This window comes from Patagioenas fasciata, chromosome 27, assembly GCF_037038585.1.
Source record: "Patagioenas fasciata isolate bPatFas1 chromosome 27, bPatFas1.hap1, whole genome shotgun sequence".
Classification (NCBI taxonomy): domain Eukaryota; kingdom Metazoa; phylum Chordata; class Aves; order Columbiformes; family Columbidae; genus Patagioenas; species Patagioenas fasciata.
The window spans coordinates 1,639,768-1,657,364 of NC_092546.1; the positions used below are offsets into that span (position 1 = coordinate 1,639,768).

The following is a 17,597-nucleotide window of genomic DNA, read 5'->3' on the forward strand; positions in this document are numbered from 1 at the left end:
GGTCCCTGGGCAGGCCTGGGTCCCCACAGGTGGGAATGGCTTTGCCAGCATGGTTGCATCCCCTGTCCCTTGTGGAGCGTGGGGGGACACCTGTGGGGTCGCAGCTCTGGTGAATCTGGGTCCAGAGTGGGTGCTGTGTCCGGGTGATGGGTCGGTGTTGGCAAATAATGAGGTCTGTGCTTGGTGGGACTTTTGGGGGTTGGTCGGGCTGTGCTGGTCATTGGTGCTGGCAGTTATTGGCATCTGTGCTGGGTTCAGGGGACAGTGGGGTCTGTGCTGGGATGTCTGTGCCGGGTCGCAGTGGGGTCTGCGCGGGGGCAGCTGTGCTGGCTGTTAGCAGGGTTTGTGCTGGGGGAATGAGTTTGGGGTTTCTTAGGGGCTGTGCAGGGGGCTGTTTTGGGGTTAATGTGGCCTGTGCTGGACTTGGGGCTGAGCGGGAGTTAGCAGAGTCCATATGGGGCAGGTCCCCCCTGGGAGCCTTATTCAGGGAACGCTTCCCTCCAAGCAGGGTCACTTTGGGACAGGGCTGCTTGGGCTGGGGAGTGGCCCCACTGCTCTGGGATGGATGGGACCATCATCTCTGGAGCGCTCACCCCATCCCACTGCTGGGCTGAATCTTCCACAGCTCCTGCCGCCACCAGCTCCCGGGTCCCTCCCTGGAGCTGCGCCTGCTCTTGGCGCCCTCCCCGCTGGGGGTGTCCAGACCCGGGCACAACCCGCGAACTGGGGCTGCCCCCACCTGGCCCTGGCTGCCGCTCACGGGACTGGGGCGCCAAGCTGGGCTCCCTCCTCCTCCACATCATCTGCCATGAGGAACCCTGTGGGTCAAATCCTGATGGATTTGGGCAGGATTTGGCCTTCACGGACCAGCTTGCTGCCTCCCTGGCGATGCACAAGGATGCTCGTCCCCCTCCCTGCCATTTTCCAAGCCATGCTGCTCCCTGCTGGGAGGGGTCCTGACACCTCCCTGTCCCACGGGGGGTGTGTGGGCCCCCCAACCTGGAGGCACCGCTTTTCCAAAGTGGAGAAAGAAAAAAAAAAGGGATGCAGGAAGGAGGGGCTGAGGAGAAGGATGCACTTTCCTTGTTTTCTTTTGGGCCCAGACTCATCCAGCAGCGCTCACCAAATGGAAAAAGACAGTCAGAGCACGCCTTGTGCACCGGGCCGAGCGCCAGCTGCCGGGCTGGCCGCAACTGGGGCAAACTGGGGGAGTTTCCCGTTGGTCTGAAGGGAGCGGAGAGGTGCAGGCACTTGCCGTCTGTGCGGGAGCAGCCGGGATGCTGGGGCTGTGCGTTACCCGTCCCTTGGGTGCTGCAGTCTGGCAGTGCCTGGCACCGGCACGGCAGCTCCGGCGGGCGCGGTGTCGGGTGGGATTTCTGCGCCTGTCGGGAGCAGATCTTGGCACATGTGGGTGGGAAGGGGAGAGGGTCCAGTGCTGCCTCAGGCAAGCGCCTGCCCCTCCACCGCACCACTGGCTCCAGCCACCCCCACCAGGCTGCTGACCTGGGAACGCTGCAGCCGGTGGGATTTATGGGGGGCATCCCCCTGCATGGGGACGGGTTCCTTATTGCTGGCGAGCACGTGCCTGTGCCACAGCTCTTCCTCCTGGTTGCGCTGGGGTGCAGCCCAGCAGGCGTGTCCCAGCGGGTCCCCGCAGGCTCCTCGGCTGTCCCGGGGTGGGTTTGGGGGGGGCTTGGCCAGGAGTGACCGCCTGTCCTTCCGCTCCTGCAGGATGAGTTCCACCCCTTCATCGAGGCGCTGCTCCCCCACGTCCGCGCCTTCGCCTACACCTGGTTCAACCTGCAAGCCCGCAAGCGCAAGTACTTCAAGAAGCATGAGAAGAGGATGACAAAGGATGAGGAGAGGGCAGTGAAGGACGAGCTGCTGAGCGAGAAGCCGGAGGTGAAGCAGAAATGGGCCTCGCGCCTCCTGGCCAAGCTGCGCAAGGACATCCGGCCTGAGTGCCGCGAGGATTTCGTGCTTTCCATCACGGGCAAGAAGCCCTCGTGCTGCGTCCTCTCCAACCCTGACCAGAAGGGGAAGATGCGCCGCATCGACTGCCTGCGGCAGGCAGACAAGGTGTGGCGGCTGGACCTTGTCATGGTCATCCTCTTCAAAGGGATCCCGCTGGAGAGCACCGATGGTGAGCGCCTGGTCAAGTCGGGCCAGTGCACCAACCCCATCCTCTGTGTCCAGCCCCACCACATCAGCGTCTCCGTCAAGGAGCTTGACCTCTACCTGGCTTACTTCGTCCGCGAGAGAGGTGAGTGCCCGTCCACCCATGCCACGGAGCCGGGTTTGTCCCCACCAGAGCCAGCTCCCTGCACGTGGGGTTGTTCCAGCTTTCCCATCCCCCCCAATGTCTGTCCCAGCCCCGGCTCTGGCTCAGGAACACCACTCGGGGACACATTTCCTGTTGCGGACCTGGCAAAGAGGAGCGCAGTGCTCCCCTTCCTCCAAACTGCTGTCCAAGCGGGTGCCCCCACCCTGCCCACGGATCCTGGCTGCCCAGGAGGCAGTGCCAAGGAGAGGAGGAGGATGCTCCTGGGGGATGGCATCTTGTGGGGAGTTAACCCCGCACCCCACGCCTGTGTGACGTGGCTGCCTGTGCCAGCAGCCCGGTGAGGAGCAGGTGGGCGGCATGGGCAGGAAGGGACAGCCCGTTCCTGGCGCATCCACCGAGGGCTGGAGCTGGGACCAGCCCAGCAGTGCCAGTTTGCTGTGGGCTGCGGTCCCGGCCCCTCACCCAGCGAGTGACCAAAGCAAGGACAGGAGTGGCTGGGGAGGGGACAGCGGTAACGCTGGTGCGGGCAAACCCCAGCAGCTCTTGATGTGGACCAAGGAGATGCTGCTCCCCTGCCCTTTGCCTGCCCGGGGTCCCACAGACCTGCTGGGAGAATTGGGTTGGTTTCAGTACAGCAAGCAGGGAGAGTCAGACCAGTTCTCAAAGCCTGGATGATGGAAAGGGGGAAACTGAGGCACAGCAGGCAGGGCAGACAGCTGTTTCCAGGCTCAGAGGATTAGGTCCCTAAGCCATCATCCTCACTGCTGACTCACGTCACCTCCTCGCGTGTCAGGAAGGGGAAGCTCCTAGAAGTTCAGGTCAGATCTTATTTTATCCAGGGAGGTTTGCCATCCCTGGCTGGTGACATTCCAGCAGACACCCTCCTGGCAGCTGGGGACCCCTGGGGACCCTGACATTCCCCTGCACCCCCAGGCAGGTGAGGAGCCTGGAGAGGTGCTGCGTGATCCCTGCGGGTGAGGGCAGGGCTTGGTTTTACAGGGGTGATGCAGGGGCAGGGGGTCTGCGATGTGCAGCCCCGAGGGGCACTCGAGAGGCTCACGACCCCCCCATGGCCAGGCCAGGCTGTCCAGGGGTGCAGGGACCAGGACATCAGTCCCCTCCTGGCAAGCCCCTGTGCACACCTGCAGCCCTGAGTGGTGCCCCCCACCCGTGCCCCCTGGCTCCGTGAACCTGTCCCCATCGGCACCACAGCAAGGGGAGCGTGGGGCTGGTGGCTCCTCGCCTGACACCGGATAGTGACACCATGAACAACACCACGGTGTCATGAATCACAGTGGGCATGGTAGCTGTGGGATACAGTGGGGTCACTGGGGAAACTGAGGCATGGCGGACGTGCAACCGCCCCACTCCCAGGGAGCCGCATGTCCCGGGCAGGGCTCTGGGAAGGACCGGCAGGCCCTTGTGGCTTTAGGGAGATGCAGGACACGGCTTCTGCCGCGGCCAGATCCTGCCCCAGGGCCCAAGTGGGACCCAGGGCAGGTGGGGAACATGGGCGATCGGGCAGGGGGTGCACGTGTGCAGTCGCACACGCATGTGCAGCCAAGACCCGCCTGCCCAGCTGTATCTCCCAGCACGTGCACACGCATGGTGCTGGTGCTGTAAGCCTGTGCCTGCACACATGGCTCACTTGGGGGCAGGATAGGGCCCAATGGGGCCTGGTGCTGCTTTTCCCAGTGGTGCACTGCGAATGGTGGGTGCTGTGCTGGGGCTGGGGTGCCCTGGGTGCTGGCTGTGATGGGGACGTGGGTGTCCTGTGCTGGATGGGGCCGTGGCTGCTGAGCAGGGTAGGGTAGGGAGGTGTTGTGTACTGAGCTGAGACATGGCCGTGCTGGGCTGAACTGAGGTGGGGTACGGGGCTTAACTGGGCTGCTGCATGATGTGCTGTGGCATCCCATACCGGCTGTGTGGGGCGCTGCGTAGTGGTCTGGACTTGGGGCACCGTTGACCAGCTTGGCTGTAGATACAGTGTCATGCTGGGCTGGGTGTACCCTGTACTGGGCTGGACTGGGAGCATCCCCGTGATGGACTGGGAGCCCTACAGTGGCCACACTGACAGCAGGGACCAAGTGCCCCACAGCAGCCATGATGGGGTCCCCTCTGCTGCTGTATTGGGGTCCCCGTGCCAGCGAGTTCCCTGGCCATGCCGCAGCCAGCGGGTGTCTCCAGGGAGGTGGCTGCCCCCTCCCTCCCCGCGACCTTGACCCTGGCGTCTGGGTCCCCAGCAGCCGCAGTCACCTGACTGTCTAATTGGGAACACAGTGGCTGTAAATACTCTCTGATAAGGCCTGGCAGCCTCTCACTTTCCCTGTTAAGGTCGCTCTCTGCTCTGGTTAAGGGGGACTGGGACGGGACAGCAGCACCAGTTGCGCTGGGTGCTGCGCTGGGGTGGGTGCTCGGCGTTGTGCTGGCTCCATCCCACAGTGAGCACTTCCATGGGCCTGTGGCTGTCAAGGGCTTATCTGGCTTGCTGCGTCAGTGGGGAAACTGAGGCAAAAAGGGACATTGGGGCAGCTGCCACACCAGTGGGGCCCTGCTCTTTATGGCCAAGCAACAGCACTGCTCGGGGTGTGCTGGGCGTCCCCACAGCCTCTCACGCTTGCTTGCCTCCTCCATGCCCAGCGTGCTGCCTGCTCCCTCCTGCCTGCTGGCTGCAGCTCAGCGCGCTTTCCCCCTCTTCACACCTCAGCCTGCAGCCAGGCCCCCGCAGCACCCCCAGCCCCAAAGGAGCCTGGGCAGGAGGAGGTTGGGGGGAATCTCGCCTGCGCGGGGTCCCCCTGGCTGGGCAGCTCCAGCTCCCCGCAGCCTCCCAGTTATCAGGCCAGAGCACGTGGGCTCTCAGCTCCCCCGCCTACGCCCGACCCGTTTTGCTGGTGTCAGCACAATTTCCCATCCGCTGCTCTGGCAACGCCAAGGAGGGGAGGTGGTGGAGGAGCCCCCGTCTCTGCTCTCCCACCTGAGGCTGGGGGCAGCCTGGGGGGGCTGAGCTCCCAGCCCCTCTGCACCAATGCCAAGGACTGGGTCTGCTTCTTGTCTTTTTCTTGCCCTCATCCCTCTGCCTGGGAAGACCCCCCTGGCTTTCCGTGCCCCCAAGTGTACATGGGGAAACTGAGGCATGAGCGACACCAGGCTTGGGTGAAGCTCCATCTCAGCCCTGCTGGCCCCGAGGGGGCAGTCGTGGGGTGGAGGGAAGCACCGGGTGTCTGGATCTGCTCCACAGCCCTCGGCAGTGCAGCACTGGCCCCCAGAGCACCCTGCCCCGCACCCACTGCCCCTGGTACCCCTGCGGGCAGGGCTGGGTGCAGGATGGGTGCAAACGTGGGTGCAGGATGGATGCAGGGCTGAGTGCAGGATGGGTGCTGGCTGGGTGCAGGATGGGTGCTGGCTGTGAGCATGGCTGGGTGCAGGATGGGTGCAGAATGGGTGCTGGCTGTGAGCAGGGCTGGTCTGTGCACACCGCAGTGGGGGAGGGGATGGCGCTGCAGCCCGATGCTGGGTGTGCAGCGGGGGCGGGGGGCTGGGGGGAGCTCGGAGGTCGCTGGTGAAAGTCAAAAGCATTGCAGTAAAATGGTAATCAATCTCCCCAGTCGATGGTGCCAGGACCTTCGAAGCATTACAGAGAGGTTCCTCCCCGCAGCTCCCGATAGCAGCAGCCAGTCCGAGGGGGGTTGGTGCCCCCCTCCCTGCGCCTTCACCCTTGTGCCTCCACCCCTGCATCCCCATCCCGGCACCCCCTCATCCCTGGACACCCCTCTTAGTGCCCCATCCCTGCATTCCCATCCTGCTACCTCCTATCTCTGGACCTCATCCTGACCTGGCTCCAGGAGCTGGGGGAGGCAGAATGGGGTCAGTGCTGGCTGCTCTCATCCTTTGGGGTGCTCTGGGGCTGGCAGGGACCCCGCAGATGGCGTGTTTAGTGGGGCGGAGGGGACAAGGCTCTGTGCTGCACTGAGCTTCTCCTGGCAGTGCCAGGTGGCTGAGACCCCCAGGGCGATGCAGGGTGGAAGAAGATGGGTGCCCAGGGCCAGCAGGCAGCGGGCCCCAGGGTGCCATCCCGCTCCCAGCAACCCAGCGCGCTGCCGTGTGCAGCCAGCAGACAGCACCGGGGGGCAGGCAGGGACCTCTGTGCCGTGCCAGCATCTGCGTCTCCCACCGCCTGGCAGCCCCTTATCTCCCCTCACCAGCCTTGCCGCTGGCTGCAGTGCAAGGCAGATGGCACCAATCTGCTGGGGAGCCCGTGCCAGGGCTTTCATCCCAAGCACACCTGCTGGCCGTGCCAGGCTGGCCATGCCAAGCGTCTGCGCAGTCCCTCCAGATGGAGAAGCAGGCATTTCCCCGGGCAGCGCCGCTTTGCCAGCCCCCTCCCAAATATTTATCAGCAGCGTCCCGAAGAGATTGATGGGGTGCACAGTATTCGGGCTCTGCCATTCACAGAGCCGGGCACCAGCAGGCAGGTGGGCTGGAGAATCTCCCTACACACAGATAAACACGTACAAACCCTCCTCCCGCTCCACATATCTCCCTGCTCCCAGTCCAGGAGGCCGAGGCTGAGGACAGCGAGCCTGGCAGAGCCCAGCGGGTCTCGGGAGAGGGCACGAGGGTATGAGACACCCGAGAATGGTCAGAGGCTGGGTTCTTGCCCCCAAGAGCTGCAAGCAGCAGAGGCGGAAAGGGGCTCTTTGGGATGCGGTGACCCCAGCCAGCCCCATTCCCTGCGCTGTGGCTGCCTGGGGGACCCCACCATTGCCACGCCTGGCTCCGCTGTTGGCAGCAGCCAGGGCGGTTTCAGCATGCCGGAGCTCTCTGGATCGATGTGCCGGCGACCTTGGGGAGGTCAGGGCTTCCCCGGCTCTCCCGCAGTGCGCCGAGCCGGCGGCATGCCGGAGCCAGCCGGCTTCCCTGCCCTGCGTCACTGGTGAAGCGAGTTGCCCCATGCTCAGCCCTGCAGCCTCGACCAGGGACCTGGCACAGAGCGCAGTGTCCTGTGGTGCAGGGTGGGGTGGCAAGGGGCCGGAGTGGTTCCCTGCACTGTTCGGCGCCTGATGAATAAAAGATGAGTGAGCTCCGTCTCGCAAGCACCTGCCATCCCCCGCCTTCACCACCCGCCATCCTCCCGCGCTGGCAAGCGCTGTGCCCTTCCCGGGGCCGCAGTTGCCATCCTGGCCAGGCGCCCGGTTCCGTGCCGCACTGGCAAGGGGCAGCTGGGGTGGCAGATGCCCGCGGTGCTCCCTCCCGCCCGTGGCTGCAGGCATGGAGGGCGAAACAGACACCTCCAAGCCCCACGGTGCGCTGCTGCGGCTCCAAGCCGGGCGGGCACCAAGAGCTGGGTCCTGGGGTCCCCTGCCACGCCAGCCCCCACACTGGGGTCTCAGCCAGCCCTGAGCCCACATCCTCCCCAGCCCTGGCCTCAGACCCAGCCTTGGGGCAGGAGATCCCACAGAGCACTGGGAGCGGTACCTGCAGTCAGTGTGGGGTGAGACAGGGGTTAGTGGGGAGAGGGGGTCAAGGGAGACTGGGTGGGGGGTGCTGTGGGACTCTGCAGAGAGGGTGGTTGTGTCACAGCCAGGGCCTGTGCCGTGCCGTGGGGCGGTGCCGTGGGGCAGTGCCGTGGGGTGGTGCTGTGGGGCTGTGCCATGGGGCTGTGCCATGCCATGTGACCGGGGTCAGTGGGCTAGGGAGATGCTGGTAGCCTGCAGCAGCAGCTGCCCAGGGCAGGGAGGGCACTGGGTCCGGCAGGACAGTGGGTCTGCCCATGGCAGATGGGGGCCAGGCCTGGGCCCCCCTGGCTGCACCTGCAGAGCTGGGGTGTCCCCCTGCCCCCCATCTCCATTCTCCTTCCTCCTGCCATCCTGCTGCTTTCCCTTCCCTCTCTCCCTCCTCCCTGTCAGCGCTCGCCCTCTTGCCCTTTTGCTTTCTTTTTTCTTTTCTTCTTTTCTCTTTTTATTTTTCTCTTCGTTTTTCTTTTTCTTTATCTTTTCCTCTCTTTCTTTTTCTTCTTTTTCTTTTTCCTCTTTTCCTTTTTCTTTTTCTTTTTTCTTTTTTGTTTTCTTTTTCGTTTTCGTTTTCTTTTTCTTTATTTTCTTCTTTTTTCCTTTTCCTTTTTTCTTCTCTTTCTTCCCTTTTCCCTCGCCCTTTCCCTCCACTTTCATTTCTTCCTTCCTCTTTTTCTTTCATTCCCCTCCCTCCCTTCCTGTCTCTCCCTTCTCTCTCCCATCCCTCTTTCCTCTCTCCCATCCCTCTTTCCTCTCTCCCATCCCCTCCGAGCAGCTGCACCCCCATAGCCCGGGACACAGGGGCTGGGTGCCAGCACCCTGCGGAGGGAGGTGCCGGGGGGAGCGCGGAAGGCTCAGCCATCCCTTTGTCCATCCCGCTCTCACCCGTCCCTTTGTCTGCTGCCATCTGTCCCCACTCGCCTCCGCGGGCGCCAGCAGCCCTGGATGTGGCCCAAGCCTGGCAGGGCCAAGCGAGGGGGCGGCTGCGACGCTCTCCTGGGGGGGTTCCCCCTGCCGCTGCCGTCTCCCCGCGCCAGCCAGGGTCGGCCAAGGACAAACCCACTCGCTGCCGGCGCGCTGGCGCTCGCTCGCAGGTGCCGGCCAACGTCCTCGCGCCTCCCCGGCCTCCCACCCGGGCCAGCTGGCTGCAGCCCGCGGACGTGGCAGTGGGGCCTGTCCGTCCCCCCCGCCTCGGGGGCTGCCTCCGGCCAGGGTCTCACGGGGATTCACTGGGCTGGGGGGGGAGAAGCTGCTGCCCCTGTGACACCGGGGGGTTGAGACCCAGCAAACTCTTCTCAGCCCATCATAGCGCTGCAGCCCTCTGGGCGCAGCGGGGGCTGAGGGGGGAGCGGGGTGTTGGAAAGGCCGTGGCGGAGGGCTCCGGTGCCCCCGGTGCACCCTCAGCCTGGCTGAGCCGGGATTTACCCAGCACACACGGCGTTTCTCGGGGTATTATATAAAGGACGTTACACAAGCGAGTCTGTTCCGCGTTTTACATAAGGGCCACCCCAGCTGGCCCAGCGGCAGGACGGGCAGAGCTGCTCAGAGCAGTGGGGCTGCTGGGGGGTGGGGGGCTGCTGGGGGTCTGGCAGGAAGAGGCTCCCAAATCAAGCACCGCCCCCCCCAGCCTCTCCCACCCCTAGCCCTTGCAGTGGGGCCACTACCCCACAGCACTCAAGCGCTACAGGTCTCCAGGTGTCCCACATCCTGACCAGGCTGTTCACTCTAGGCCCTACTGATGCACACTGCTGCGGAGGGCCAGCCGGAGGTACCAGGGGAGCTGTGTGTTGCTCCTGTGTAGGTGGTCGGGATGTGCTGCCACCAAGGGAGAGGCAGGGGGGCAGTTCCCCGGGGGCCTTAGCCCTGAGCCAGCCAGGGGAAACTGAGGCACAGGGCAGAAACCTGCAGGCAGCAGTGCTGAGTCCTCTCCCATCTCCCGCCCTGTCACTGGCAGAGTAGGGGGATGGAGGAGGGAAGCTGCTGCCATTGCCGGGGGGCCTGGGCTGTGCACGCGAACACCAGCACCTCCATCAGCCCTGAGCATCCTCCAGCCTCTGCGCCCGCACCCCACACCTCTGCCAGTAACACCGTGCCCTGTTACCGTCAGCGCTCAGGCACAGAGCCAGGGCTCTCCCACAGCCGTGCCAGCCCCGAGGGGCAACCAGCCTGCAGGGACCCCCCCAGGGCTGGCCATGCTGCCCGGGGGTTGTTCCCATGCACCAAGGCCGCGGGCAGGGAGTTGCCGTGGGGCCGGTGGCACCCTGCCAGCTGGTGGGGCCAGGGTGCCAGGGATCTATAATTCAATGGGTGGCATCAGTCCAAGCTGCCAGCGCAGCCAGGAGCTCGGGCAGCCCTTGCCCCCCCGCCCCAGCACACGCTTTCATATTTTTAAAAGTGATTATATCAACTTGTTTGGGTGCTGAGTGCTCTCCCCCTCCACACCAGGAGGACCCCAGCACTGCACCTCCTTCCCCACCAGGCTGCAATGTGGCAGCAGGGACCCCTGCCTCTTATCTCCCATCCTGGCCCCGAGGGTGTGAATGGTGCAGGATGCCCCGACAGTGAGGCTGGGGGGCACGGGGGGCTCCCCAGACTTCCTTCACCTTCCCAATGTGGCCAACCCATTTGTTGGGTGCTGGTTTTGGTCCACCCCTAAAATGTCCTCTGGGGAGAGCAGAGCCACTCCAGGAGCCTGGTGATCCCTTCGCCATTTTAGTGCACGCCAGCCGGCTGCAGGCAGCCATCACATGGCGGTGAGAGCAGAGTTTGGCCCGGCTGCGCTGTGCCGGAGGAGGCAGCCAGAAATCTGCTGGCGAGCTCGCGTCTGGCCCAGCCGTGAGGATTGCTGGCAGCCGGGGGGGCACGGAGCCCACAGCCCCTGTCCTCATGCCCACAAGTCTTTGTCAGTGGGGACATGGGTGCTGGCAGGGAACGGTCCTGCTGCCAAATCTCAGAGCTTGGGAGAGTCCCCCATGCACCTTGGGGTGCTGTGGCTGGGACTGTGGTGCTCAGGTGGGGGGAGGACCCTGAGGTGACCACCAGGTCAGAGGCGGGTGGGTGATGTCAGCAGTACTGGGTCAGGGTGATGCTGGTGTGAGGATGTGGGGACATGGAGGGTACCCAGGGGGGTACCCTGGGTGAGTGAGTGGCTTTGCCATGTGTCCTGGGAGAACAGGGTCCAGGATGGGGTGGCTGTGCCAGGTGTCCTAGGAGAGCAAAGCTGCACGTGGGATATTGGGTACTGAGGAAGAAGGTCCACCTGGGGTATGCTGGGGGGGAGGAAAGGTCCATGTGGGCTAACCTGGAGTGAGCAGGGGCCACGTGGAGCATCTCGGGGCGAGCAGGGTCCATGCAGCGTCTCACTGGGAGCAGTTGTGGGAGGTTCTATTTGCCAAGCCAAGGGCCGTGCATGGCACCTCAGAGACTGCGGGTGAGGGCACAGCCCGGGGGCTCCTCATGGCCGAGCACCCCCGGGAGCAGGCAGGCGGGTACTCCCGGAGCCTGGGGAGCCCGGAGGCAGCAGCAGGGTGGGCGCGGGGAGCCGGGCCGGCCTTGGGGCTGTAACCGCCAGACACCGCCCCGTGCCTTGGCTGGGCTCCACTGCTAACCACTTCCAGAGCCGCTGCGAGATTTGTTGTTTTAAGAGCTGAGGAGGGGCCGTGTCCGGCCCCGCGGTACCCATGGGCATGCGGGGAGTCCCTGCTGCCGCTTGTCCCCCCCTTTGTTTGCTTGTGCCCCGCTCACTTCCGCCACCCGCGCCCGTGCGCTTCGGCATGCAGCAGCTTTCAAAAAGGGGAAAAAGAAGGGAAAAAAAGAAGAATTGAGACAAGTAGGGGGGAAATCCCCGCATCCATTGCTGGGGGAATTTCTGCTCCCTAAAATGGCTGCCTGGAGGAAGCCAAGTGTGTGGGCAAGCGTGCAGGCAGGCGCGGGCACAGGGCGGCCGGCAGCGGGATGTGGCACTGGGGGGGATGCTGCAGGGCCGCTGGCACGGAAGGGCTGCCAGGCCGGCTGGGGAAAGGGTGGGAGGAACGCCGGCAACTGGGGAGGGAGACAAAATGGCTGCGTTTGGCATTGACATCCAGCACCCCCGGGGGTGGCGCAGGAGGCACATGAGGGGGCTGGGGTGGGGGCAGCACAGTCCCTGCTCACAGACCTTGGCCTGGCCAGCCAAAAATAACCGTCCCAGGAGCCACATCTTTGCAAGGGACTGGGGGGGAGCACAGGGCAGGGGGGGAAAAGGGGGAGAAAAAGAGGAAAGAAAGGGAAAAAAACCCAAGCCGCAGCAGGCGGGCTGGCAGCGGCCAGTGCTCTGTTTTGATGGTGGTGTTTGGATTGTCGCAGCCCTTTCCCAGCATCAGCCAAAGCTGTGAAAGAGAAACACTGAAGGCCAAAGGGTGGGAGGAGGAGGAGGATGAGGAGCTGAAGGAAAGACGAAGAGGGGAAGAAATACACAGCAAAAGTTTTGAAAGGGCTGTGAATGAGGGGTGCGCGGCCGAGCCTGTGCCGGGGTGTAGGGTGGTGCCGAGCGCGGCTCAGGGCCTGGCGGGGCGCGGGCTGCCAGGGGGTGCGTGGCCGTGCCGGGCCGTGCCGGTGCTGCTGAGCTCAGCGTCTGAGCTGGGTTATTTTTAGCCAAGATGGAGCGGGGATGGTGGGGGCTCTGGCGGTCGGAGCGGGTGCTCCCTCGGGGCCCTGCTGCCCTCTGCGGGGGCTGGGGGGCAGGACAAGGTGCTATGGGGCAGCGAGGGCGATGCCCAGCCAGGGTGACACTGCCAAGCGAGGCACGGATGGGTGGTGGCAGCGGCTGGAGGGAGCAGGGGTGGCAGGAGCAGGGCCAGGTGGCCATCACCCTGCCTTGGGCGGGTCAAGTGCCGTGGGTTTCCTTCCTGCTGGGAGCAGTGCCCGTATCCTGTGTGCCAGCACCAGAGCGTCCCCATTCCTGTCAGTGGCAGGGTGTCACAAGGAGGGGTGCTCAGTGACTCTTCCCGGGTGGCTGCGGCTGTGCTGGCTTGGCCGTGTTCCTCCTGTGTGGTGGGAGCTGCTGGCCAGGCTGTGCCTCACCTTCCCCCGGAAGCAGAGCGAGGGAGGCTGCCCCGCGGTCAGCCAGCGGGCGTCCCCGGCTCACACCGGCACGGGGCGGCTCACCCCGGTGGTTTTTTCCTCTCGCAGATGCAGAGCAAAGCAGCAGCCCCCGGACAGGCATCGGCTCAGACCAGGAGGACAGCAAACCCATCACGCTAGGTGAGCGGGACAGGCAGGTCAAGGGACACCCGACCCGTCCCCAGGTCCCCGAGGCAGAGGCCCCTTCAACAGGCAGTCGTGGTCCCCGTGCCGCTCCGGTGCCCCCGGGCCCAGCCACTGCCCGGCACCTGCGATGAGCTGGGCCTGGCCTCAGCCGCGTTCCACGGCCAGCACAGCCCCCCTGGGGCCGTGTCCCCTGGGGACAGCAGCTGGCATGGGGTCCCATGGTGGGGGTGCAGCCCCCAGCCCTGCCCTCACTGTCAGCGGCAGGGAAGCAGAGAGGACCAGTCAGGGTGGTTCCTTGCTGGGGGAGGGGAGTGGAGCAAAGCCCGTTGGGGAGGGGGCATGGGTGGCATTACAAGGGGTGTGGGGAAGTTGTGGTGCCCTTGAGCACTGCCACAAAACAGTGCAGGGCAGGAGGGATGGTCCTGTCCCCCCCGTCACTCCCTCCTCTCTCCTGCGCAGATTCAACAGACTTCCAGGAAAGCTTCGTCACCTCGGGAGTGTTCAACGTCACTGAGCTCATCCAGGTGTCCCGAAGTGAGTGCCACTGTGATGCCACCACCCCAGTCCCGCTGCCTGGGCACGGCAGCATCCTGACAGCCCCCCATCCCAGCTGCAGGCTGGGGCTCCCCTCCCTGCCGGGTGGGGGGCAATGCCAGGCCCTCCCTGATTCCTCTCTCTCCCACCAGCGCCAGTGGTGACAGGCACAGGGCCAAACTTCTCCCTGGGGGAGCTTCAGGGCCACCTGGCCTATGACCTGAACCCCTCCAGCACTGGCATGAGGAGGACGCTGCCCAGCACCTCCTCCAGCGGGTGAGTGCCACCGGGGGCGATGCCAGGGCCACAGCAGGGGAAGCCAGCGGATGCCGGGGCTGTGCTGGGGGGACGCCGGGGCCAGGATGAGCACGGCCGCAGGCTGCTGGCCACCTCCTTGTGGAGGAGGTGAGGTGAGACTGGATCCTGCTGCAAACCGCTGCTGATCCCTTCCCTGTCTCCCAGGAGCAAACGGCACAAGTCGGGGTCCATGGAGGATGACATCGACACCAGCCCGGGGGGCGAGTACTACACCTCCTCCAACTCCCCCACCAGCAGCAGCCGCAACTGGACGGAAGACATGGAAGGGGGTAGGTGCCTCCCTATAGGGCCCTCCCTATGGGGGCCCCCAGCCAGCTCAGCGGTTTTCTCTGGATACCACTGTCACACCTCCCTCCCCTGTGAAAGCTTGGGCACTCAGTATGTGCCATGGTGTTTCTATAGGGCCCCCAGGCATAAGCACGAGCTGGCTGTAGGTGCTGTGATGTTGCTATAGGGCCCCCCAGAAAGTCACTGCTTTTCTTTGAAGTCTGTGGTGTTGCTATAGAGCCCCCCATCAAGGCACAGGCTCTCTTTAGGTGCCATTGGACTGTTATAGGGTCCCCTGATTTGAATATCAGATCTCTATGGGTGTTCAGGTGTTGCTATGGTCCCTGCCATGTAGGCACAGGCTCTCTGTAGGTACCATGGTGTTGCCACAAGATTCCCCCCCCACATTTAGGCATGGATGCTCTCTATAGGTGTTTGCTATGAGGCCATTCTAGCACCCCAGCCCCACACCAGCCTCTCCCAGCCCCACACCAGCCTCTCCCAGCCCCATGCCAGCTGCCCGCGCTACAGGCAGCTTGCTTTCTTGCTTGGCGTTTTTTTCTCCTTTCCTGTCTAGACAGCCCCAATTAGCTGCTCATTAAGAAAAAGGGGGGGCTGGGCTAATTAAAGCGATGCTGCGGGGCTGGCACGGCGGCTCCCACGCCCGGGGCTGCCTTTATGGGGCTGCAGGCGAAGGAGCCGCTCCTCTTTCTCCCCCCTTGGCTCTTATCCTGCCTTCCTGTACCCCCAACAACAGGGCAGGATCCATCCCAGGCCCCCAGCCCTGCTGGGGCCTGGGGGTGCCTGGCTGGGGGGGCTGGAGACACTGATCCTGGCAGAAGGAGGCTTGGGGAAAGCAAGTCCAGCCCTGTGATGATGCCCCATATGTGCTGGGGACTGTACCCCATCTCAGTCCCCATGGGGCTGGTGCTGTGGGAGCATGTGGGAGGGCAGGAGGGTCCCAGGGGAGATGCAACGCCCTTCACAAAGCGTTGCAGGTGAGTGTGCAGGTGTTTACAGTGGGAGGGGACCATGCAGGGACATCCCTGTCCTCCACCAGAGGTCTGATCCAGGGCAGGGATGGAGGAGCTGGCGGGGGGGCTCAGCCGTGGTGTCAGGGGTGTTACAGCGATCTCGTACGGGATGTTCTTGGAAATCCTCCTAACCCCTGGCTGAGAAGGGGCTAAACCCATTACTGGGCCTGGGCCCAATGGCCGGAGCTAAAGCCACAGTGGCGGGGGATTAACATGCCTGCTGCCCCCTCCCGCTCGGCCCCATGCCCCAGGGTGGCCCTTGGGGACCCAGGTGTCCGGTGCTGTGTGGGTGTCCTGGGTGCTGGGGCTGCATGTCCCTGGAGGTGTCTGCCCTGAACTGGCACCTTTTTGCCTCCCTGGGAGCACCTTGTGCTGGCAGGACGTGCCCCCCAGCCCCAGGGTGCCAGGGGAGGTGGGTGCCCAGTGGGGGCTGCAGGGTCACAGACGGGCACCCACGTGCCGCTGGGGTGGGTGCACACACAGGCAGAGCTGTGTGCACCTACATACACACACACGCGAATGAGCACACGCTCACACTGGTGCACACACACGCACATGTCCATACCTGGAGATGCCCACACACCCTCCTGCACACACACAGACCTATGCACACACACACACTCACACGCACCCTCCCCGTGCCTGTCCCCAGGGTGACCCTCACCCCAGGAACAAGCACCCCAACGCCGGGCCGGGCTGGCAGCAGCCCCGGGGCTTTGGGGTCCTGCAGTGGGTGCCAGGACCTGACACTATGCCCCACTTTCCCCAGGCATCTCCCCCACCGTGAAGAAGACGGAGATGGACAAATCGCCCTTCAACAGCCCATCGCCACAGGACTCCTCACCCCGGCTGAGCAGTTTCACACAGCACCACCGTCCCGTCATCGCGGTGCACAGCGGTGAGTATCCTGGCAGGGAAACTGAGGCATGGAGCGAGCGGGCAAGTGGGCTGGGGGCCAGGGGAGCAGCCTGCCTGCAGTGACACTGGTGGGTCCCCCTTCTGCTCTCTCCCGCAGGTATCACTCGAAGCCCACACCCGTCGTCTGCGCTACATTTCCCCACGACCTCCATCCTCCCCCAGACGGCCTCCACCTACTTCCCCCACACGGCCATTCGGTACCCGCCTCATCTCAACCCGCAGGACCCGCTGAAAGATCTCGTCTCACTGGCCTGCGACCCGTCCAACCAGCAGCCCGGACCGGTAAGGATCCGGCCCTATCCCTGCATCACCAGCCTCACCGTGGGGCGCTGGGGGCTGCTGCCAGCCGGGCCACCGGAGGGCCATTCCCTGGATCTCCGCTGCCGCTACTGTCACTGCCACCACCGCCGCCGCATGTAGGGTGTAAGGGTGCTCTGGTGGCATCCGTGTGCCAGCACGCAGCCTGGTAGGATGTTCTTACCGCCGTGGCTGGGGCTGAGCCACTCTGGCTGGTGCCTTGCGTTGGTTCGGGAGCGCCGCTGCACCTGGTCAGTGTTGGCATCTGGTTTCTGCGGCGATGAAGGTGCCTGCCCCGGCGCAGTACCCGGCGCCACCTCGTAGGGGAGACAGGGCGGTGGGTGCCAGGGCTGAGCCATCAGCTGGGGCCGGGGGTGTCTGGTGGGAGCGAGGTGTCCAGTGCACGATCTGTGACTGTCGCCGAAGAGCCACCGTCCGCCATTGTGCCTGGGAGAGCGATGGGCTCTGCGTTCCCCGTCCGTCCGTGCAGCCGGCTGGTGACCCGTCAGCCCTGCCACTGTGCTGTGTCCCCTGGCATCCCCACGGGGTGGCATGGCCACACCGTGCTGCTGTGTACCTTCCCTTACCCAGCACCCCACACCCCACAGACAGCACACAGCGCATCCAGCACCCCATGCACCCCACACCCACCCACACGGCACACAGTGCAACCAGCACCCCATGGACCCCACACACACAATGCACCCCACACCCCACACACACAGCACAGAGTGCACCCAGCACCCTGTGTGCTCACCACCCTGTACACCCATGTCCCCAGGCTCCCTTTGCGCCTGAAGCTGGGGATTGGGGTGGCCATATTCCCACTCCTATGCCCTCTTGCACCCCACTCTGCCGCCTGGATGTGAAGGGTCTCAGGGAAACTGTCTGAGCTCTGCCCAGCTGCCCCTTGGCGGCAAGGCCTGATGCCAGGGTGAGGGCCATGGCTGCTCTTCCCCCGCACAGTGGCTCAGTGCCAGGCTGGCAGAGGCCAGATTTGGATCGGTCCCCCGCTGGGTCAGGGAGCTGGTGCAGGAGCCATTGAAAGTTGGCGTCGCACTGCCACCGTGGGGTGCCCCTTGCCCACAGGTGAGCGCTTCAAAGGCCTCCCGCTGCCACGGAGAGGGGGCACAGTGCCCCAGCTCAGCATGCGCCGTCCCCCCAGCCCACCCCAACCCCCTGCGCCGC

General features: G+C 64.5%; 1 protein-coding gene across 4 annotated transcripts in view; it reads left to right on the forward strand.

Moving 5' to 3' along the window:
- The window catches only part of NFIC (nuclear factor I C), a 45,140-nt gene that overhangs the window by 17,880 nt on the left and 9,663 nt on the right, over window positions 1–17,597 (forward strand). For all 4 annotated transcript variants that reach the window (XM_065858511.2, XM_065858510.2, XM_065858512.2 and 1 more), the window contains exons 2-8: window positions 1,732–2,263; window positions 12,964–13,035; window positions 13,501–13,575; window positions 13,728–13,851; window positions 14,038–14,162; window positions 15,964–16,092; window positions 16,210–16,394. In XM_065858511.2, coding sequence (XP_065714583.1) covers window positions 1,732–2,263; window positions 12,964–13,035; window positions 13,501–13,575; window positions 13,728–13,851; window positions 14,038–14,162; window positions 15,964–16,092; window positions 16,210–16,394 — 1,242 coding nt within the window. The remainder of the gene's footprint in view (window positions 1–1,731; window positions 2,264–12,963; window positions 13,036–13,500; window positions 13,576–13,727; window positions 13,852–14,037; window positions 14,163–15,963; window positions 16,093–16,209; window positions 16,395–17,597) is intronic.